The sequence below is a fragment of the Miniopterus schreibersii genome (assembly GCF_964146895.1).
Source record: "Miniopterus schreibersii genome assembly, chromosome: 12".
NCBI classification, from domain to species: Eukaryota; Metazoa; Chordata; class Mammalia; order Chiroptera; family Miniopteridae; genus Miniopterus; species Miniopterus schreibersii.
In genome coordinates, this window is record NC_138112.1 from 34445422 (window position 1) to 34468193 (window position 22772).

The 22772-nt window shown below is 52.9% G+C and overlaps 2 protein-coding genes across 5 annotated transcripts in view; one reads left to right on the plus strand and one right to left on the minus strand.

Annotated features, from left to right (window-relative positions):
* The window catches only part of MAP6 (microtubule associated protein 6), a 65730-nt gene extending 58669 nt beyond the window's left edge, over positions 1-7061 (plus strand). The window contains exon 4 of the mRNA XM_081152757.1: positions 5303-7061. Within this exon, the coding sequence (XP_081008883.1) occupies positions 5303-6920 (1618 nt within the window). The 3' untranslated portion in view covers positions 6921-7061. The remainder of the gene's footprint in view (positions 1-5302) is intronic.
* A 4576-nt stretch (positions 7062-11637) lies between these two features.
* On the minus strand, positions 11638-22513 carry SERPINH1 (serpin family H member 1). 4 transcript variants are annotated; one of them, XM_081153031.1, is made up of 6 exons: positions 22373-22513; positions 21306-21349; positions 18216-18871; positions 17010-17108; positions 16669-16901; positions 14072-14474 (listed from the first exon to the last, which is right to left on the minus strand). In XM_081153031.1, exons 3-6 carry the CDS (start codon positions 18835-18837, stop codon positions 14172-14174), a joined length of 1257 nt encoding a protein of 418 aa, XP_081009157.1. In that variant the 5' UTR covers positions 18838-18871; positions 21306-21349; positions 22373-22513; the 3' UTR covers positions 14072-14171. The 4 variants fall into 4 exon arrangements, with proteins under 4 accessions (XP_081009156.1, XP_081009157.1, XP_081009155.1 ...); XM_081153029.1 differs by having other exon boundaries at positions 18216-18880; XM_081153030.1 differs by lacking the exon at positions 21306-21349 and having other exon boundaries at positions 11638-14474; positions 18216-18880.
* Between the last annotated feature and the right edge of the window lie 259 nt (positions 22514-22772).

Sequence of the window (22772 nt, forward strand, 5' to 3'; positions counted from 1 at the left end):
AGGATCTAACCACTGGGAAACCAAGCAGTGGGCTGCCTCACCAGGTGTGTGCCCTACCCGAGGCTGTGTGGGTAGTGTCTGGGGCCAGATGGCAGGGAGATAGCAGAAGTTCAGGAGACCTGGTGATCCTCAGGTCAGGCCTTCCAGCCCTGGACTCCTTTGACTTGGCTCTGTGGAGTGTGTGTGCTTCCATAGAACAGAGAGAGGACTTCTCCAGCAGAGAGACATCTTTGCCCCTGAAATGACCTTGGGCATCTCTAGTTGAAGAGACACAGGCTGGTGAAGGCTTAGGGCCAGAGCTGACAGTGGTGCTGGGCTCTGGTGACTTTATAGTGTCCATGGCGTGTGCTTACAGGTCCGTCTCCCTGCTCTACTCAGGGTGCCCTCAGGTCAGAGCCCCAGTCTCATTCACCCCGGGCCTCACACAGACTCTGTCCAGTGAATGGATAAAAGAGAAAAAATAAAATAGAATAAAGATAAAAAGCTACACACCAGCCATCCATTACTCCCACAGATGTCTGCCAGCTACTACTGTGAGACAGACACTAGGTACTGGTGACACAAAGGTGAGCCAAACCTAGCCCACGGAGAGCAGGAGAGCCAGGTAATTACCAAACACCATGATAACTGATGGAATAGAGGCTACCATGGAGTCCTGTGGCAGAGCAAGGCGGCAGCAAGGACTCTTGCTTTCAGAACGTCTTGTCTCCTGCAGATTTCTTATAGGATTAATGAGCCTTTCAAAGATGGTTTCCTTGGCACTGCCCCTTGGGTAGCTGTAGTTCCCATATTGGGAGTTTTGGTTGTGAATGGGAAATCTGGGTGCCTGTGCAGGACCCAGGGCAGTAGACAGAAGGAGAGCAAAACCATGAAATCACCCTGTCTACTGTCCCCCTCCCCCATCCTTCTGCCAGAGCCTCTGAGATGCAGTGAGCCTGGGCCCTGGCTCAGGCCCTTGGGAGAGTCACTTGCCCTCTGGGCCTGGGTCCCATCTGTAGAGTATCACAGTTGGACCAGATCACTATGTCTATCTTAGGAATTCACATTTACTAAATATCGTCCGTGTTCCAGGGGTCATGCCATGAGTGTTTACATAAATGAATCCTGCCCGGAGAGTGGGCACTGTAACCTCCAGTTTGTAGATTAAGGAAACTGAGGCCTGGAGCCTGGCATGCCCATGACGACATCCCATGGCTATGAAGGAACTGGGCCAGAATTCAAACCCAGCTCTTCTGGCTTCAGTCCAGCCAGTGCACTTTATGCTCCAGCAGGCTGCCCTTTACATGATAAGAAATGATCTACGTTAAAACACCCAGCATCAAGCCTGACATGCGGTTATTGCTCAGGAAGTATGAGTTTCTTTCTCAGGGATTTTCCAAGCTGTGGAGGCAGGGATTCAAGGACAGGGTCCACATGCCCCTGATTTCTGAGCATGGCCCTCTGGCAGGAGCACGGCCCCAGCTCTGGGCTGCTTTGATGTTCTGTTAGGAGACAGTCTGGGGAGAGAAAAACCCCACATAGTGAATTTTGGGATTAGAACTGTGTGCAGGGGCAGGAATCTGTGGGAGGAAAGGAAGCCCTTTCTGCAGATAGTCTGGAGTAGGGCTTGGTAATCCTGCTTCCAGACTCTGTTAAAGCAGGATCCAAGGTCAGTGTGTATAGGTAGCCAGGAGGCATTGTCGGTCTCCTGGAAGCTAGAGGAAGGGCAGAAAATCATGTTCCTAAGACTCAGGGTTTCTCATGCAACCTTGAAATACTGCATTTTGCAAATAGAACAGAGCCTGGCACAGAAAAGGCTCTCATTCATTCATTCATTCATTCATTCAACAAGTATTTAGTCAGGGCCTTCCTCAGGCCAGGCACTGTTTTAGGTACAGAGAATACAATGACATGCAAATGTGACATGGTCCTGTCCTCTGAATGCTTCATTCTAGTAGGGGAAACATTAATCCGAAAGAAGGAAGTAATTTGCTGTGATCAAGGGTATGAAAGAAAGGGCCAGCCAGGGACTCAGAGAGCCTGTAACAGGGATGTAGTCACATCTGCAGGTCAGGGAAGGCTTCCCCGGGACAGGGCTCCAGCGAGCTGAGAGATGGGGGTGAGCAGGCACTAACCAATGGAAGACGAGCCAGCGTGTGTTCCAGGAGACAGGAGCCCGTGCTAAGCCGTGAGCGGAAAGGAGCAGGGCAGACTGAGCAGCAGAACAAAGTCCTGCAAGGCTGCCGCACGGGAGCAGGGAAGGAGGTGGGAGTCGCCGGTCGCCAGGTGGGGCTGTGTAACAGGTTTTCCTCTCTATTCTGAGTACAAGGAGAAGCCGCTGGAGAGTTGCAAGCAGGGAAGGGATAAGCTCTTTTGAAAGATCATTCTGATTTCTGTATAAAAAATAAATTGGATCATAAGCAGAGGATACCAGTTAGGAGGCTGTGACAATGGTCCACAGAGATGATGGCACAACTGGTGAGGGGACGCAAGGGAGGGAAAGAAATAGGAACATTTAAGAGATACATGTTGGGAGCTGGAACAGATGGTCCTTGATGAGTTGGGTGAAGGTTTTGAGGGAGAGGAAGGTCTCCAGGAGGACTCTGGGTTTCTGGCTGGGGCCATGGGATAGACGATGAACCAGGTTTCAGCAACAATGATTTGTGAATCTTTCCATTTGACCTTCTTTGTTCCAGGTACTGTGCTGGGCATTGGGGCTGCAGGCCAGGAGGATGGCCCTTGCCTTCAGGGAGCTCATGACCTAACGGGGGAGACCTGACAAGTAACAGGGGACCCTATGAATGTGGGGAGAGACCGTAAAATGGTGCCGCTGCAAGGGAGATACAGACGAAACTAATGTGGAGAGACACATCTATGAGGGCCTGGTGAGGAGGTGGGATCTGAGCTGAGCCATCAAGGACAGACAGGGAAAAGTGGACAAAAGAGAGCAATCCAGGTAGCAGGCACAAGGAAATGAAAATACTGGGAGTGTATAAAACAGAATGGGGTGGCCAGAGGACAGTGCATGGAGGGTGAGGCTACAGGACTGGCCACCACCTGCCCTGCCTTCCTCCAGGGCTGCCTCGAAGGTCCAGTGCATGAACATTTAGTAAACTGTCCCTAGTTATTACAGTACTGGACTTATTCATGCGATGCACTGAAGCACTCTACAAATATCAAGAATTATGATGTCAGATTCTTGCCTAAAAGGATCATATGCTCCTCTGTCTTAATAGTCCCTGACATTTGTATTGTTATCCGCATTCTACAGGTGAGGAAACTGAGGTCTACTGTGGTTGAGTAATTGCCCAAGACCTTCCAGGCCATAAGCAGCACAGAAGCTGAAACAAACCCAGCAGGATGTTTTAGTTTCCGAGAGGGTACACGGGCTGGGAGGAGAAGTGGTCTGTGTCCTATGCTGCCTTGAGAAGATTTACATCATGCTCAGGGCACCAGATTTGGTTGTGCAGGTTGGGCTGTGCCCAAGGACAACTGGCCTATGGGCTGCGTGGGGCTGAATCCAGCCCATCTCCACTCACCAACCACGTTCCCCCTGGAGACACAGCTTTGTCTCCTTCACACGGAGGGTGCTGTGAGTGCTGCCTCTGCCAGCCTTATTGGGAGTGGTGGGGCATTTTACAGCTGGGAGACCGACAGGGCAGAGTGGAACCAAGTGATAGCCAGTCAGTGTCAATGAGAGTTTTATGTTGTCCTTGAGGGCAGTTTTGTTCATAGGAAAACCAACTGAGGCTGCTGTGGTTTTAAAAATGAATGCTTAATTGATCAAAGTAACATTTAAAAATCTAGTAAATTTTAACAATCTCTTTTAAGGGGGATTTTATAACTTAATTTCCCTGAATAATTTAAATTAAATGATAAATAATTTAAAATAAACTAAGCTTAAAAATATGAAATCTATTGGATTGTCATAAAAGTTCCATCACTGTTTACAAAATTTATAGAATTATATCTTTCAATTTAAAATCACAAGTCTAAATTAATTTTTCCATTGCACATTTTATATTGGAATCACAAAGCTAATCTGATCCATATTCTAATATGCCAAATTATTTTAAATATTACAAATACTTTCAAACTAAATCTACACTGATTTTTCCTAAGCATAGTACCAAAAAAAAGGTAATATTGTAGATTTAATTCATCATTTATAATATTCTAAACCTACCCATGACTAAAAACACTCACTAAAGAAACAAGTTTACCAACCAAAGCAATGTAAGGTTATATATCCAAGCAAATTTGGGGTTAGTTTACAGCTGGCTAAGAGTACTCACTACACACAAATTTGGAGTGTGACATTCCAAACCAGACTGGCACGGTCTGTGTGTGGCAATGTTTGCCCTTGGCGTCAGTGATGTCACCTGCTCCCTACCATATCGGTGGGCCAAGGGATGGGGCGGTTGTCTGCAGTGGGGCAGATGAACCAACCTATGAGAATTCTGGTGAGAGGCTTGGATTCTTAGATATAGGGAAATCAATCACCCTTAGAGCCTTGGAGTAAGTGTGGGCAAGGGCCCAGGTAGAGTAGAGGGAGCCAGAGTGGGGCTGTAGCAAGGGGAGCAAGTCCTCTCACTGCCTGAATTGGGAGTCCTAGCCCTTCATCTAGCAAAGGTGGAGCAATGGCAGTGGCATGGGCTACAATGGGGTGCATGTCTATAGAGAATTTAAAAGCAGTAATAACACCAATTAAAAACTGGTCTGCTTATTATCACCATATGCTGGCTGTTCTAAGTAAAGTCAGCGATAAAAATAATTTTCTGCTTGCAAGGGATGGGGAAAGAGGGACATTCCCACTGCCTTCTTTCTTGGCATGCCATGGACCCCTTGACCTTCCTCACAGTCAGCCCTTAACAAGGGGGTCAGGAAGAGGAAGGCCATGAGGTCAAGGAAAGAACATTCCTGCCTATAAGGTCGTCTGAGTAGACAGCTAAGAGGAGCTCCCAGGATGAGCCCAGCTATCCTGGAGGAAGGAAGAGTGGCCTGGGTGGAGTGTGGGGTGGACGAGCTGCTGGGCTGCCCACTGGAGGACTCTGAGTCCCGTGAGAGCACCGCCGTTTTCCCTGGGTGCCGCCCTCTGTGCCACGCGCAGGTTATAATCAATTGGCAAGCACACTGAATGGCTGATTCCTGAGCCTGCCCCTCACCCAACCCCACATTCTGTACTAAGAATGTGGAAATCAGATTCTCCTCCTGGCTCTCCAGCAAGAGCTGCCCTGCCCAGGCTCCACAGGCAATCTGTGCTCTGCCCCATCCCTGGCCTGAGCTCTGGCCCTCACAGTGACCACCTCTCTCTCCTCTGCAGGAGCCAGGTTGATCCCACCATTGATTCACGTAAGAATCGAGGTCCTATAGCCACAGAGCCAGACAAGGAACAAGGTCTCATGGGCCTTGGGCCTCTGAAAGATCAAGGTCCTGTGATCCAAGAGCCTCCAAAGGATCAAGGCCCTACTGTTCCAGAGCCTCTGAAGGATCAAGCTCCTGTGGTCCCAAGGCCTCTGAAGGATCAAGCTCCTCCAGTCCCACGGCCTCTGAAGGATCAAGCTCCTGTGGTCCCAGGGCCTCTGAAAGATCAAGCTCCTCCGGTCCCACGGCCTCTGAAAGATCAAGCTCCTCCGGTCCCACGGCCTCTAAAAGATCAAGCTCCTCCGGTCCCACAGCCTGTGAAGGATCAAGCTCCGGTGGTACCAGGGCCTCTGAAAGATCAAGCTCCTCCGGTCCCACGGCCTCTAAAAGATCAAGCTCCTCCGGTCCCACAGCCTGTGAAGGATCAAGCTCCGGTGGTCCCAGGGCCTCTGAAAGATCAAGCTCCTCCGATCCCACGGCCTGTGAAGGATCAAGCTCCGGTGGTCCCTGGGCCTCTAAAGGATCAAGCTCCGGTGGTCCCCGGGCCTCTGAAAGATCAAGCTCCTGTGGTCCCAGCACCTCTGAAGGATCAAGCTCCAGTGGTCCCCGGGCCTCTGAAAGATCAAGCTCCTGTGGTCCCAGGGCCTCTGAAAGATCAAGCTCCTGTGGTCCCAGCACCTCTGAAGGATCAAGCTCCAGTGGTCCCAGGGCCTCTGAAAGATCAAGCTCCTGTGGTCCCAGGGCCTCTGAAAGATCAAGCTCCTGTGGTCCCAGGACCTCTAAAGGATCGAGCTCCTGTGGTCCCAGGGTCTCTGAAGGATCGAGCTCCTGTGGTCCCAGGGCCTCTGACGGATGTAGGTCCCATGGTGTCCATGCCAGTTAAGGATCAAGATCACATGGTCCCTGGGCCTTTAAAGAATGAAGGTTCTCTGATCTCAGCACCAGTCAAGGACCAAGGCTCCTTGATCCAGGTGCCTCTAAAGAATCAAAGTCCTATGGTTCCAGCAAGAGTTAAGGATCAAGGTTCCATGGTACCAGAGACTCCGAAGGATCAAGGTCTGATTCCAGCACCTGTCAAGAATCAGAGTCCTATGGTCCCAGGGCATCTGAAGGATCCTAGTGCCATTGTCATAGCACCTGTAAAGAATGAAGGTCCTATGCTTTCTGAGCCTATAAAAAAACAAGGTTTAGTGGTCCCAGAGCCAGTCAAGGGTCAAGGTGGAGCAGTCCCAGAGCTTCTGAAGGATCACGATTCTGTAGTTGCAGCACCTGTAAAGAGTCAAGGTTCTATGTTCCCAGAACGAGTCAAGGATCAAGGCCCTGTAGTCCCTGAGCCTCCAAAGAATCAAGGTCCTGTGGTCCCTGAGCCTGTGAAGAATCCAGTTCCTATCATCTCGGTGCCTCTGAAAGATCAAGATCCTCTAGTGCCACCACCAGCCAAGGACCAAGGTCCTGTGGCCCCCGAACCTCTGAAGACTCAAGGTCCCAGGGGCCTGCAGCTGTCCACTGTTTCACCTCCACCCCCAGTCACGATCCCAACTGTCCCCCATGCAGAATATATTGAGAGTTCTCCTTGATACCCACCCCTTGACACCAAGGAAAGAGCTGGCAATGAAAGTGCTCCCTCTCCAGGGCAGCAAAGTCTCACATTTAATCTGCATGAAACACTGTTGTATAGTCTTGCTGGAATCTAATAAAACAGGTCCCTCTGGCTCAGCAGTGTCTGTCTCTGGCTCCACTTGAGAGTGTGTGTGTGTGCGCGCGCGCGCGTGCGCACGCACACCTGCGCACGCGTGTCATGCACATTTGAAAAGTGGGCTTGCAGAACTCTGCATCACCTATCCAGGCAAGAGGAGTCTGAGCAATTCCCAGCTCCTTTGAGTTGTCAGCATGAGTTGGGAGTGGGTGGGAGATGCTAGGAGATGGGAGGATAGGACACAACTGTGTTTTTCCTTTACTCTAGCACTCCTACACTTCACTTCTGACACCAGATGTGTGAGAGTTTCCCACACATCTAGCAGTTATCTGACGTGAGCTGGATGTCTCACAATTTATCTCAACTATCTACCTGGAGATAGTGTCACCTCCCACAGAGTAAGGGAGTCTCATAAAACGGCCCCCACCCCCCACTTCAAATGCAAACTTTGAGTCCCAGGTTGTCTGTCACTTGTACTTCTGACTAGCTATAAATTGGGGTTCTCACACCCCCTACTTAGTCTCAATAATTTGCTAGAATGGCTCACAGAAATCTGAAACTCTTACATTACTGGTTTATCATAAAAGGATACAGGATACAGATGAACATCTAGATGGAAGAGATGAATAGGGTAAGATACGGGGGAAGGGGTGTAGAGCTTCCATGCCCTCTCCAGGTGTGACACCTTCCCAGGAGCTCCAGCAACCCAGGAACTCTCCGACCCCCATACTTTTGGGATTTTTATGAAGGCTTCATCATGTGGGCATGATCACTCATTAACTCCTCTTCTTCCCAGAGAATGGGGAGTGGGGCTGAAAGCTCCAGGCTTCTGCTCATGGCTTCATCTTTCTGCTGACCAGCACCCATCCTGAAGCTATCCAGGAGCCCACCAAGAGTCACTCCATTAAAACAAAAGGCACTCACCCAAAAAATTATGAGTGTTTTAGGAGCTCTATACCAGGAACCAGGAGCAAAGACCAACACCTATGTGTATTTTCTATTTTCTAGGTCAGGTCCCATGAAAGCCTAGAAGCCAGTACCAAATCACAGCAGGCTGGGCCCTTGGGTGGGCCAGAGCTGAAGCCTGCAGAGAAAATAGAAGCAGGGACCCAGCTGACCCAGTGTCATTCTGGGTGACAGTTGTTTGCCAAGGGCTCAGTCCTAAAGCTCATCCAAATATCATGCTTCTTGAGAAAGCCAAGCCTCTGATCAGAAGAATCCCAGGACATCTGCTGATTCTCAGTATCCAGGACAGCTCAGCCAGGGCTTCTAAAACAATGCCCCAATCCCCCCATTCAGTCATGCACACAGCAGACTTCCTTAGCACACACTTTGTGTCTTCATCAGTGCTGGTCATTGAGGTCGCTGTGGTAAAGAAGTCCCAGTATTATGACAAGAAAAGATAGTGTGGGATGAGGGCCTGGGACAACTAAAGGCCTGGTTTGAGAGGACAGTAAAGAGATGATGCCTGGAGGGGGCAGCCAGGAAGGTTTCTCAGAGAAAGCATCCATGGAGATCAGACAGCCTAAGCAGTGGATGGAAAGGGGCATCACATGTGTGGCTGGAGAATCAGAGTAAGCCCCTCTAGAAGTCCTCGAAGGAAAGGAAACTGATTTGCATGAGGGTTTGACGAAGAGATGTAGCAGGTCTCTGGGGCAGAAAACTGAGACTAGACAGGGGTGATGTTTTCTGAGTCCCAGGACCTCAGGAAGGGACTCAGGAGGTCAGTCTTGTGAGCTGTGAGTGTGTTGCTGGCAGGCCAGGGAAGAAGACTGGGAGCTGCCAGAGAGGCTGAAGTTCTACCTTGATTAGAGATGGGTCCTATGAAGATCCCACTGTCTCAGCCACAATAGCCTCCACTTTAAAAACCCAAAACCCTCAGGGGCCTGGGACTATAAGGGGAGCTTCACCTATTGCCCTCACCAAAGCTGGCTCTCAAGGAACACTCATACCCCTTTAAAATTTTTATGACCCATTATGGACACTAACCCCTTTTAAAGGTCTTTTAAAAGGGCTCCTTTTAAAGGAGCTCAGCTTGATTCTTACAAAGAATCACCACAGGAAGTACTGATGACTTCCAAATTTTTCTGAGCAACTGACCCCAGGCCTGTCTCCTCATCCCTCTCCCAATAGCACCAGGGTTTTCTGCTCCAGAAGCCACCTCTATAACACACACACACACACACACACACACACACACACACATTATGAGGATTCTTCTTGGCCCAACACAGAGCTTGCTGCCCTGTGAGTTGTAATAGGGCCCTGCAGACAAGAAAAAGCCACACTGACGCTAAAGAAGTGGTATGTAAGGACATCTCCCTCCTTTCAGTTCTCCCTCTGACCCATACCTGGTCTCATGACACACACAGACAGATGATGGAGCCACCTCTGAGATGTGTAACACCCTGGGGCAGATGTCCAGGAGGCCATTGCCTACGAGGTTTCCACCTCTGAAGAGAGAGAGCTGCCTTTGTGTGTGTGTGTGGGGGGGGGGACTGGTCACTGAAGCCCCAAGTTTGAGAGGGCACACACTGAGCACCCCCAGACAGTGTCAGAATGGAAAGACAAATGGGCCCAACTCAAAGCTCTGGAGACTTTTTTTTTTAAATATATTTTTATTGATTTCAGAGAGAGGAAGGGAGAGGAAGAGGGAGATATAAAAATCAATGATGAGAGAGTCATTGATCGGCTGCCTCCTGCGCACTCCTGCAACCTGGGCATGTGCCCTGACCAGGGATTGCACCGCGAGCTTCTGGATTGTAGGTCGATGCTCAGCCACTGAGCCACACCAGCAGGGAAAGCTCTGGAGACTTTTAAGAAGTAGGAAAAGAAGTGCACAAAGGAATCTGAGACAGGCTGGCCCTAAACTGTGAGGAGAGACCAGGGGCCTGTGGCGCCAGCAGTGATTGAATGAGAGTGATGGTCAATGACAAAAGCTGAGAGTGCAGACGAGGACCAGGTGGCTGTCCAACATGGAAGCTTACACTTGGGAGAGGCGGACACGGGCCCAGCCCAGCCCAGCGCCGGTCAGCTGGATTTCCTCATTTCTCAAGGGGTCCTGTGGTCCTGACGGTTAGACCAGATGCTGCAGGCATCCCGCCCAGCTCCCCACTGCACAGAGAGCAGGCCCGGGGCGGCGGGCGAGGGCCCAGGCCTCCAGCCCTGGCTGGGTGGGCGGGCGAGGCGGGGAATGAACTAGATTCTCCCCACTCTTCCCAGATTCAGGCTCCTTTAGGCCCCGGTTCTTGCCTGCTGCAGCCATTTCCCAGCCCCTCCCAGCATCCAGCGTCTCCATCCCTCCTCCTCCCCCCCTCCCCCGGGAGGCCCGGGACCCAGCTGGAGGCCGCCCGCGGCTCCGGCCGCACCTGCGCGGCCCGCCTGGGGGAGGGGAGCGGAGGCCGAGAGCGGGGGGGAGGGAGCGGGGGGGGGAGGGGGGAGGGGCGGGAATGGGGGGGTCTCTGCGAGGGGAGGTCCCGCTCCAGGCCCGGGGCCTAATCCGGGCGGTTCTGCCTCCGAGCCCCCATCCGAGACCTGAAGATCCCCAGATTCCGCCCAAGGGCCCCAAGGCGGATTCTCGGCTCGGACGCCGGCGCGCGGGCTCCTACCCCGCGGCCCCACACCGCCCGGCCCCCGGCCTCGCACCCGGCCCCGCCCGCGGCTCACCCCCCGCCCCGCCCCGCGCACCGGGCACCGGCGGTCTCCCGGGTCCTGGCCTCCGGCTCCTCTGGCGCAGGCTGGCCCCGCGAGGCCCCGGGACACGGGGCTGGGCCGCGGGTGGGTGCGCTCGGGTGGGCGACCGAAGCCTCGCGGCCCCGCCCTCCGCCCGCCCGCGGCAGCGCCACCTGGAGGCCGGCCTTGGAGACCCCCGAGGAGCTGGGCCGAGGCCTCGGGGGGCCCCTGATGGCGGAGCCCGGGAAAGGCCGCGACTTCACTCCTTTCCTCACTGAGATCCTGTCCCTGAGCAGCTACCCACAGCTGGCACGGCTGATCCGACCAATAGCCGGGACCCTGACCTACCCACCTCCGCGCCTGTCCTGCCACCCTCCACACCAGCACCTGCGCCCATACCTGCGCGGGGGGAACCACAGACCTCGCGTCACCCTCTCGTGCCCCAGGAAGGCCTGTAGCCGCAGGCCCCGCATTGTCACTGGGCGGCCTCCACGTCCAGGCTGGCTTCTCACTGCCCAGCCCTCCTGGTGCGGGGCTGTTGCGGGCTGAACTGGGGCGCAGGGCCCTTGGTTCTAGCTCAGTCTCCGCCCATCTCTGAGCTGCACCTGTGTGATTAGGGTGACTCCCCACTTAACTCGGCTATTGTGGTGAGAAAGCGGGAGGACAAATACAGACTGTAAGCAGGTTATGCACCTCTGTTATTATCTGGCCAGTTTTCTCCTGCCCTTCCTGTGTGGCTTGGAGAAAGAAAAATTATCCAACTGACTAGGAGCAATTCCCAGGGCCTCAGGCAGATCACTTAACCTCTCAGCCTCGGTTATCTCACCTGTAAAATGGGGATAATCTCTATGTAACCAAGCTGTTAGAAGGCTGGGATAATATATAATATACAGGGTGCCTCAAAAAAAATGTATATGCACTTTGAATGATTATAAAGTCAGTGTTTATTAACATACAGTTCAAGATTCAAAACAATCTACAGAAATGAATAATTTTTTTGTCAATGGCTGTTTTCAAACGGATGACCAGTCTGATCCAGGCACTGCTAATAACTCGAAGTAATGAAATCGCAAACATCAAGAATCATTTTGTTTGGCTTTTGTGTGCCCTCAATTAGTCTGTTGCTGGTTTTGTTCTGTAAACTTTATTTATGTATTCCCCATAAAAAAAACTCTAGCGGCACTTTAGGATAAATTTTCTTTGTTCAAAGCTTAGTCCAGCTTCACCCATTATTTCAACTCAGTTAAACCTGAAAGTGAAAATTAAGCAAGTTTATCAGTTCTTAAAGTGTGTATACATTTTTTTTGGGACACTCTATATATATCAAGTAACTGACAGGCACATAGCAGCAAAACACAAAGGTAGTACCAGCTGCTATTATTAAAATCATTATTCTGATCAAGAAACGCCTACTCATCCTTCAAGGCAGCCCATGTCACCTTCTGGGAACCTTCCTTGTTCTCCCCATGGCAGTCACGGCTTCTACCTCGGGGCTCCCATGGCCCTAGCGACCTTGTATGTAGGACAGCCTTTTCACCGACTCAGCATGTAAGTGTTTAGTGCCTTATGCGTATGCTGAATCTGGGTGTAGGGCATATGTGATAAACAAGACATGGATCCTATTCTCATAGTAGTGGGGACAGTGAATGTGTAAATAGGTGGATAATTTCATAGCACTAAGAAGTCAGTAAAATGAGAAAACAGTAGAGAAACTAAGGTGAGGAATTGTTTATATTAGATGGTCAGAGAAGGCCTCATTGAGCAGATGACATTCAAGCTGAGTTCTGGATGACAAAAAAAGCAGCCCTGATCTAGAGGAGCCACTTGCCAGGCAGAACAGCTAGTGCAAAGGCCCTGAGGCAGGGGAATATATGCATTATGTCTGGAAACAGACCCATCCAGGAGACCAGAACAGTTACTGAGCACACTTGTTATTGTCTCTAAGTCTGTACCTCTAGATGAAGCCCCTCGAGGGCAGAGATCTAATTTATTGGGTCCACAGCACAGATCTGGAGCTCTGACGAGTAGTGTTAAAATCCCATTGTAGTAGTAATGGGAGGAAGTCAGCTGGCCTTTCTGCTGCCCCATTCACATCTTAGAGGACTACAACTGGGTTGCCCAGTAGGTAGGAGCACCCTCCCTGGACCAATAACACCCAGGGCAGAGTTGTTGAGAGAAAGAAGCGAGAGGTGGCCAGAGGGAGTGACCTGTCCAAGATCACAAAGCCAGCATGCAGCAGTGGTGGGACTCAAGTCCAGTTTCCTCTGCTCCTTTGCCTCAGGTCTTCTATCCTGTATGTCCCACTCACCCTCTCCTCCCTCCCTATGTCTTCTGCTACAAATGCAAACACAGAGCAAGGATCCCACAAGCTCCTTCCTTCCAAAGTCCTGCCCAGTCAGGCAGCCTGAGATTGTACCCACTGGCCCTGGATATGGAGGAGGTCAGCTTGTAGTGAAAGGTTAGGGAGTCAAAGCCTGGGGCCCTGTACAATAGGGCTGGGATGCCCTGGGTTCCAGATGCAGCACCATTGCTCCAACTCTGCAGACACAACCTTCCCGGGGCAGCCAGAGCTGAGAGACAACCTCCTGAGTCAGCACATAGCAGGCCTGCCAAAAATATCATCTGCAGTTAGCTGCCAGCATTTCACAGCCTGATATGGGCAGTTAGTAGCAAACCTGGCTTAACAGAAGGAGCTCTTGTCCTGGAGGAAGAATGACATGGGCATCTTTGATCCAATCATCTTCATGCTCCAACAAAATTTCATTGGAAAAGTTTTATTGAAAAAAAATTGTACAAATAAGTTCTTGGTTTAACGGCAACAAAGGCTCATATTCTTCCTTCCCTCCCCATCTTTGAAAATCTATTAAAGGAAAAAAAAAAAGGTTTATCCCCTTAATACCTGACCAGAGTCTGCCCAGGAGCCCCCCATGAGTTATTTCCTGATCCCCCTCACTGGGGCCAGGGCTACTATGGGGGTGCCTATCCAGGGGCTGCAGCACCTAGTTTTTATCACTGAGGGGAGTTGAGAGGAGATTGGGGATAGACCCAGGGAGGGAGCTGAAGTGGTGGTAGTGTCAGGAAAGGAGGGTCTCCATTCCATGAGAGCTCAGCTGAACCTCTAGCTCGATGGTCTCACAGATTAGAAAGCACGTGGCTATAAATATGAACACTGATACAGGACTCTGAGGGTGGGGCATGACAACTACTGCTCAGGTCCCACAGGATGTGGGGCTGGGCTCAGCATCATGATTATCTGGGAGCCAATGTCCAAGCAGAATGAATTTTGGCTGGGAAGGTCTGCTCAGACACAAAGGAAGCCAGCTGTTCCCCTCCCACCCACCCACCCACCCACCCCATGGACTATCCAAGGTCAGTACCTCAGCTCTCCCCACCCCCAAAGCACCCATGTGTCTCAGGAGCCTTCGGTTGCCTCCTGCCATATCATGCCCACCCCAGGGCCCTACAACTCGTCTCGCATCTTGTCACCCTTGGGCCGGACCAGGCGCCCGATGAACAGTAGGGAGCCGGTCTGGGAGTCTCGAACCAGGAAGATGAATGGGTGGTCAGCATAGAAGAGCTTGGGGCTGCGCAGCTCCTCACGCCCATAGATGTCCTGGTCGAAGGGGTTGCCTTCTGTGTCCCACTCGAAGGCGGTGGCATGGAATACACTGGCCAGGTACAAGTCCTTCTTGCCAGACATGCGAGATAGATCTGCCTTGTTCTTGTCAATGGCCTCAGTCAGACCCAGGCCAGCCAGGTGTTTCTGTGGAACCAGGTGGGTGGGTACCAGGTGAGGCCACTGTGGGCAAGGCTTCCAGACCTTCACCCTCCAGCCACTGTGCCCACCACCTCCTACCCTGTCTGTTCCTCAGAGCAGAGGTTACCACTCCCTGGCCACCTTCTGGTGCCAGACATGGCATGGGCACTTTGGTTCGCATACAACCCTGTAGGAGCTTGTAATCTCCACTTCACAGATGAGGAAACTGAGACCGGGGGAAAGGCAGAATATACCCCTGGCCCTGCCAAGCAATCTTGACCTATGCTTCTGCAAGTGTGAGTCATGAACAGCCAGCATTAGCACCACCCGGCAACTTGCATGAAATGCACATCCCCTGACCCCAGCCCAGAGCCACAGAACCAGAATCTCTGCAGGTGAACCCAGAACTTTTTTCAACTCTTCAGGTAATTCTCAGCACACTCAAGTTTGAGAAAGCTAATCTAAGGACAGCTATAACCAAGACCCTTCCAGAGTGAAATGATGTCTGGGAGTTGCTTCAAAATAATGTGATGGGGAGGAATGGGTATGTATAGATGAATCCTTATTGGTCATGAGTGGGTGATGGTTGAAGCTAGGTGATGGATATATGAGAGTCCATTACACTCACCTATTTTAAAAATATTTTTATACGTTTCCACAGTAAAAAGTTCAAACACATACATACACACATACATCCTGTCCATGGCTCTGCACAGCCCTTAGAAGTCAAGTATAAGCTCTTACACCATAGCCTCACCCCTTAAGCACACCCCACCCTGTTCTCCAGTCAACAGCCTCACTGAACAACTAGCATCCTCAAAGCATCTCCATGGCCAACCTCTTCCCCTGTAGGGCTGTTTAGATAGCACATCATCTGGAAAACCTTCCCTATCCCACAATGAGCGATGTCTTCCTGGGCCTCAGTCCCCCGCCCTCCCTCTATCTGTCTCCTTTCTGGTTCAGACCTGCCCCAGGCTGTCCCTGGTTTTCAGTGCAGAACAGGCAGAAAGGACTGTCTGTGGGCTAGGTAAACAGCAGCCTCCAGGGCCCAGGCTTCTGAAAGGCCCAGCATGGACAAATTGGCCAAGACAGGCGTTCTAGGCCCAGCTATTCCAGTCCCGATGACCTTGTGCAAGTCACCCACTTCAAATTTCCTGACTCAATCTACCCCATAGACTGGTGGGTAGTGTGCACACCCAGGGTTCCAGAAAGACATGGGAGAAAGAAGGGGAGAAGGGAGTCAGATAACAGCTACTGCAGAAGACGGGGCTCGGGAAGAGCAGGAATGAGACAGGAGGGAGACGGTGATAGCTCCTCACCAGAAACCTCAGTGCTATCTATGGGTACAGACCACCTAAGCTCCGCCAGTCTCTGGTTTGAAGCCTAAGCCCCATTTCAACTCAAGCTTTCTCTCTCCATGCTCTCTCAGCAGCAAGCCTGAATCAATTCTGTGGGTAAGGGGCCTGCCAAGCAACCATGCCTGGCACCCAAGGCAGGAATAAGATGAGTTTTCCCTTTGGAGTAGGTAAAAAATCTCTCTCCTTATTGACAAAAAGGCCACCCTGAATTTTTACCTTCAGGGCTAGTAAGCTGCACCACTTACTAGCCAGGGTGACCTTATTGAATCACCGCTTCTCTCAAGTCACTGGTGATGAGGGGGAATCATTTTGAGAGGGTAGGTTGTTTCCAGCCATCCCAAGGGACCCATAGCTGAAAGCCATGATTTGTCTTATTATTGCACAGGGGACAATGCTCTAGCCTGAACAGTCTACAGCTGGGGGACTTCAGACTCTCAGATGTGGCACAGGATTAAGGGCATGGCTTAGTGCCAGATGTCCCAGTTACTGGTTGTACGACTTGGATGAGTTATTTAATCTGAGCTTCAGTTTCCTCATCTGTAAAATAAGGTTGATAGTCCTACCTAATAAAGTCATTTTGAGGATTAAGAGTTTAATACATATAAAGTGCTTAGAAGAGTGCCTGGCATACAGCAAGTGCTCAATTATATTTAGGTACTGATGTTGTCATCATCTTCCCAAGGGCGGGGCCTATGCCTCCTCCACCAGCTACCCCACAACAGGGCCCAATACTGCCTGGGCTCCCAGAGGGGCTCCGGACTGACCTGCCGAGCTGGCGAATGGGCACTCCAAGTATCCCCCTCCTACAAGCCCAGGGGCCCCCGAGTTGGGCCACCCCTTACCTGCAGGTCATGGGTCACCTCCACCACACCCTTGGGTAGGGAGATGGCAACAGCCTTCTTCTGCATCTTCCCCATCCAGATCTTCAGCTGGTCTTTGGTCAGCATCTTTTCCAGGCGCTCAAGGGGTTCCACATGGTGGGGCATGATGATGATGAGGCTGGAGAGCTTGTGGGCCAGGGGCATCTCCACGATTTGCAGCTTCTCCTTCTCGTCGTCATAGTAGTTGTAGAGGCCTGGAAAAGAGCCGAGAGGGCACTGAGCGCACTGGTAAAGCAGTGGGGGGCCAGGTCCCAAGTGCCTTCGGACCCCCACCTTGGGCCCCTGCTCTGCAAGGCACCTACCTGTCCGGTGCATCATTGTGACACCCACAGTATAGGATCGGGTCACCATGAAGCCGCGGTTGTCCACCATCTTGTGGTGGAATCTCTCATCCCAGTGTGCTGTAGCAGGAGGTAGGAGACAAGGTCAGAAATAGATGCCCCCTCCCTCTAGGCACAGATCTCCCCAACCACATACCCTGGATTTATCCCTACCACAGGCCTTTGTTCCAGTCTTCGAGCCCCCGCTGCAGCCCCCTCCCCCTGCCCCACCCTCAGGACATGTTTCCTGCTTTGGGTCTCTACAGTCAGGGCCTGGCTGTTTCCACATGGCAAGGAATTGCTTCAGAAAGACACTCAGCTCAGCCACTGCCATGTCCGCCTTCTGTCTTGGTGCCTGTCAGGCAATGAGTGTTGAGCTGGACTTCTCACCCCACCTGGTAACTGAAGGGCCTGTGCCCTGGATAGGGGGTGCTCAAAGACTACCCTTAAATCTTGTCTGCAAGTCCCATCTCTATGACCAGAAACATGACCAAAAAACACCATGCATGTGTGACAGTGGCCTGAGCCCTGCTCTACCTCACAACCTGACTTACGTTCAAATCCAGACTCAGCTGCTGACTAGATTAGACCTTTCACTCCTCCTACCTTGGTCCCCTTATTTGTAAAAAGGGGGTTACCTCACCCTCACAGCACATGGTGAGAGAAAGAGTGGCAACCACACAGATGCTCAAAATATGCATTAATCCCAAATCAAATCTTCAATTCAACACAGATACACCTGGGCCTCAGTGCTAGCTGAGCCTGTTTCCTCACTGAGCCTACCTCCCAGCTGAGCCTCTGTTTCCTCACCTGTGAAATGGAGGTAACACCGCCTGCCCCCAGGGTTGTTTTGAGGATTAGGCATGATCACAGGTGTGAAGCCTTTCTCCAGCTCACTACTGAGACACAAGTGATCACTGAACTTTATTGAAACCAAGACAAGCAATAGCACTTTGTTGTGATGAAACAGTGGGAGCATATCCTCCCTCTGCTGGGCTTGAATCTCTGTCCCAGTCCTTCCGACACAGTGCTACGCTTCTCTAACGTCTAGTATATGAAAGGGTTTAATAGCAGTGCCTGCCTCCACGGTGGTTATGAAGATTCAGTGACAAGCAGGGAGGTACTGGGCACAGGACTAGGGACCAACTTGCCAGGGGCTCTGGGGACAGGAGGCCCCCCTGAACTCACGCTTGAAGAACATGGCGTTGACCAGCAGCGCGCCGTCGGTGCGCTCCACCTCCTTGGTGACCTCGGGCAGCTTGCCGTCGGTGGTCTGCGCGGCCCACTCGTTGATGGACTGCAGGGCGCTGCGCTTGTCGCGGAAGTTGATCTTGGAGTGCTCGCAGTTGTAGTGCTGCTTGCTGCTGCGCACGAAGTCCTCGGCGAAGCTCACGGAGCTGGGCCCGTACAGGCGGCTGCCCAGCTTCCAGGTCACGTTGCGCGCGGTGCTGTTGCTGAGCGAGCGCAGCAGCTCCCCCAGGCCTGCGTGCACCTCCTCGTCACGCAGCTGCTCCGCACTCAGCACCGCCTTGGCCTGCGACGCAGTGGTTGCCTTGCCGCCCAGGGACACGAGCCCCAGCGAGGAGGCCACCACCACGGGTGACAACAGGATGTTCTCCACCGCCTGGTCCTTGGCCATGGCCTGGTAGAGGCTGAAGGCCAGGCCAGCGCTGCGCTCAGCCAGGGTGGTGGCCTTGGGGCTCAGCTTCTCAGCAGTGCCAGGGGCTGCTGGGGCGGCAGGTTTCTTCACCTCGGCTGCCAGGGCCATGGCCAGGAGGCAGAAGGTGCTGGTGAGCAGGAGGCAGCGCATGGCTGGGAGGTGGGTTGTAGGCACCAAGGAGGACCTGTGAGGGCTGCAGAGAGAGTGCAGCCCTGAAGCCCCAGGCAGCCCTCCCCAACAACCATCCCCTGCCTTCTGGCTGCCACCAACTTCCCTTGAGATGAGACCAAGAAAGCAGAGTTCTGAGGAGTCCACACCTAACTCAGGGTTGCCCAGTTTGCGGGGCCTCAGTCTGCACGTCTCACAGAAGCCTGTTTTTACTTCATCCAAAGGGTTCCCGGGAAGTCACCACATCCACCCTAGTAATAATATCTTGCACTGAACTTACAATTAGACTGACATGTTTATTAGGTATTATTTCTGTCCCTATCTAGTCTGTGACCTCCAGGATAGGAAACCTAGCCAGTCTGGCTTCCCTCTAAACCCCAGTGCCTAACACATAAAAGGCCTCAGCCGTTGCTGAAGGAACACAAACAAGGGCCACTTGGCCAGCCCTGCGGTCCTCAGTTTGTATCAAGGTTAGCTCTCATCTCATACAAACCTGGGGCCCTCTTCCAGTGGATGGGCTGAGTGTCTGCATGAAGCCTAGGTTCCTGAGCAAAGGAAGCCATATGGGACAGAGCTGAGGCCTGTTCCTCCCCCCATGCCTTTCACTCTGTCCTGGATGCTAATGAGTCATTGGTTGGTTCACTCATTAAATGGGAAAGCCCAGGTGCTTCCTCTGCTGCCCCAAGGGTGACTTTCAAAGTGTGTGTGTGTGTGTGTGTACAGATGTGTGTGTCCACCCCACTCTGAGCCTCAGTCTCCATTTTCCAAGTTGTAAAGGTCTCCACCTCCATACCCAAGACCTCTGTCTTGGCAGGGACTTGCCTGCCCATCTGTCCACAGTCCCTAGAGTGATGGGAACTCTCCAGGACAAAAGCTGGATTAGGTGGGGGAATAGGTTTCCTGAGAGGAAGGATACTGGGGGAGGGAGTAAGTTACAGCTCAATGGAGCAACGACACCCCCTCCCCTTCACCACAGGCTGGCCAGATGTGTGTTCAGCATCCCAGGAAGCTGGGGACAGCTGCTGACACACACAGGCCATCTGCTTTGTGGTCTCAGGGACGCCCTCAGGTCCCCTCTGGATAAGCCTCACTCCTCTCTCTGGGGCCTCTAATCAGAACAGTCTCTCCACATAGGACATTTCCACATTCTCCCTCCTTCAGGTCATTTCTGCCTGTACTTCATGCAGTAGGACAAATGAGGCGATGACAGGGCAAAGGGAAGGGTTGGAAGGACCGCTGGTGAAAGCTGGGATCCCACTGCTCTGGCAGATGCCATTTCATGGTCCTCCTCAAGGAAGGCCCTCAGGACTTGGGCTTGCCTACAGCAGCACTGGGTTTGTGAGAACTCTAATGCTACAGCCACCCTGTGAACCCAGGCTGCCCACCCCCAACCCCAGGCTGCCCCCTCCTTAAAGGTGCAGGGCAAAGGAGAAGCAAAGGGGACATGGGGAGAGAGGGGAAGGCCACTGAGATCCACAACTGCCTGGGGGAAGGTAAAAGAGAGATCTATACCCTAGAGTGCAGATTTCAGAGGTGACAGAGGGACTGACCCTAAAATACAGCTTGGGAAGGAGATATCTCAGGGCCTAGCCACCTTCCTCCCAAGTCCTAGCTCCTTCCCCACCAGGCCTGGATCCTCAAAGGCAATGACCTTATAATTATTGTACAAACAAGGGCACTCAAGAGAGAAGAATGAGGCACTATCAATTATTATGCCAGGACAACAGGCACATGGTCACCCTCTTCAAAGGCCACCTCTAGTCCGGATAGCTGATGCCAGAACTCAGACCCCTACAGAGGCCACCAGCTTTTTCTTGGGAGATAGTCAAGAAGCCCAGCACACAGCCCTGCCACGTGGCAGACACCATCTTGATAGCCCCCACTCCCAGCCAACCGAGCCTCAAAGGGCTGGGAGGGGCTTTTCAAGAAAGCTCCAAATGACTAGTTTGGGATTCCTCAGGCAGCCACACAGCTGCATTCCTGCTCCTGCTCCTGCTGCTCCAGTGACGTGGCAGGCTGGAAACTGAATTATCTCCAGCCACCAGAGGGGGCTTCCAATCTGGGAAGCAGGAGGTCCTATGGGGTGCCATGGAGCCTCCTTGCCTTAGCTTCCAGGGGACATATGGGCCTCTGCAGGTAGATACGTGGCAGTGGAGAAGGGCCGCCCTATTAACCCAGGCGCAGGAATGGTGGAAGGCAAGTTACTGCAAGCAAGCCAACTTCCCATAGCCCAACCCATGTTGCCACAAAGAAATCCCAGCCCTTAGGCCAAAGTTGGATGATTCACAGGTCCATAAAGAAAAATACACCATCCGATGCCCACAGCAAGCCGAACTGAGTTGAGACTATATTCACGGTTTTTGTAAGAAAGAGGGAAGGGAAGCAGCTGCCGGGGGGGGGGGGGGCCACCAGAGTGGGTCTCAGACACTTGAGGGTGGGGTCTAAAGTACCTTGAAACTGCCTCTGGGGGAGGTCAATGCCTGTCTTTTTCATTCTGAAAGAAAACAAAGTGAGAAGGATGGGATAGGGCAGAGCTGGGGTGGTAGTGAGGAAGGGCCTGGAAGTCCTCCTGCAGTCTACACTGCCCTGCCCTGCCTGTAGCAGGGCCTAACCAGTCCCAGATCTACGGGGACCTTGGAAATCATCCACCTCACTGTACCACCGGAGAAACTGAGGGATCAGGCCTCCCAGCAAAGGGCTCCTTCCTCCCCTAAGCACCCACAGAGCCCCTTCTGATGACTGGATGTGGTGTCCTGTTACACAGCGAGTAAAAAAGTCTCTGCTGGGAATCCTTGTGATCAGAGACAAAAGGAGGAGACCAGGAAGGGGGGATGGGCAGATGGAGGGTGTGGCCCCATCCGGAGACTTCCAGGGAACCAAAGCCCCCTCATTTTCCCTGGCCTCCATCCGGGCCCAGCAGCCCAGAAGGACCAGCGGAAACCAGGGAAGAGGAGGGGCCAGGCCCTCCCGCCCTGCTGTAGACTGTTTCCTTCTTCTAACCCCATTCAGCTGCCTCAGGAATGTCCTAAGTTGGGGGCAGACAACCACCGCCTCTGGAAGTAGCCTTACTTCCTGCAGTTACTCCAGGAACCAGGCGGCAGTGGACAGACCTACAGTGGGTGGCTCGGAGCCTTCTGGTCGGCTTCCCCTCAGCACCCGCCTGCAGAGCTGCCCCGACTCCCTGCCCCTGGAAGGAGCCCCAGGACCCATCTTCTCATTCCTTGTCCCGGCAGAGGATCTGGTCTCAGTATCCTGGCCCCAGCCCCACTGTTTCCTCTCTGTCATCACACCCCTGCCCCAAACTTTTGGGAAAGCCTGCACTTTGGGTCCCCAGCCGGCTCTGGTCTCTGCACCGCCACCTAGCCCCGGGTTCTCAATCCAAACCCTGCAGCTGCCCCCACAGCGCTAGAGGCTCCAGGTCGCGGGCTCTGGGTTGGCCTCCAACCCCTCCCGGGGGCCGGTCGCCCCTCTCGCTCCCTTGAGCACCCCGAAAGCACGGGCAGCCCCCGCCCCTCACCTGGGCCGGCCGGGCTGGCGCCGGGACAGACGGTCGCACCGGAGCCGCGCGCAGACAGATTCCACTCTCCGCAGCTCCACCTCTCCCCAGCTCTATATAAAGCGTCCCCTCCTCCCGCCCGGCCCGAGAAACTTCTGGAAAGTTATAAAAGCCTCGGGAGGGAGCCCCGGTTCCGCAAAAAAAAAAAAAAAAAAAAAAAAAAAAAAAAAAAGCCAGAGACCTCCCCCAAATCGCCTCGGCCCCCGCCCCCTCCCTCCGCGGGCGCTCTCCCGGCGCCTGGGTCCTACTGCCCCCGTCTTCTGAAGGGCGGGGGAGCCCCCGCCGTGGGCTCGGCGCACGGACCCGCGCGCTCTGCAGCGAGCAGGCGCCCTCCGACCCCGCGGAGACTCCGGACCCTGCG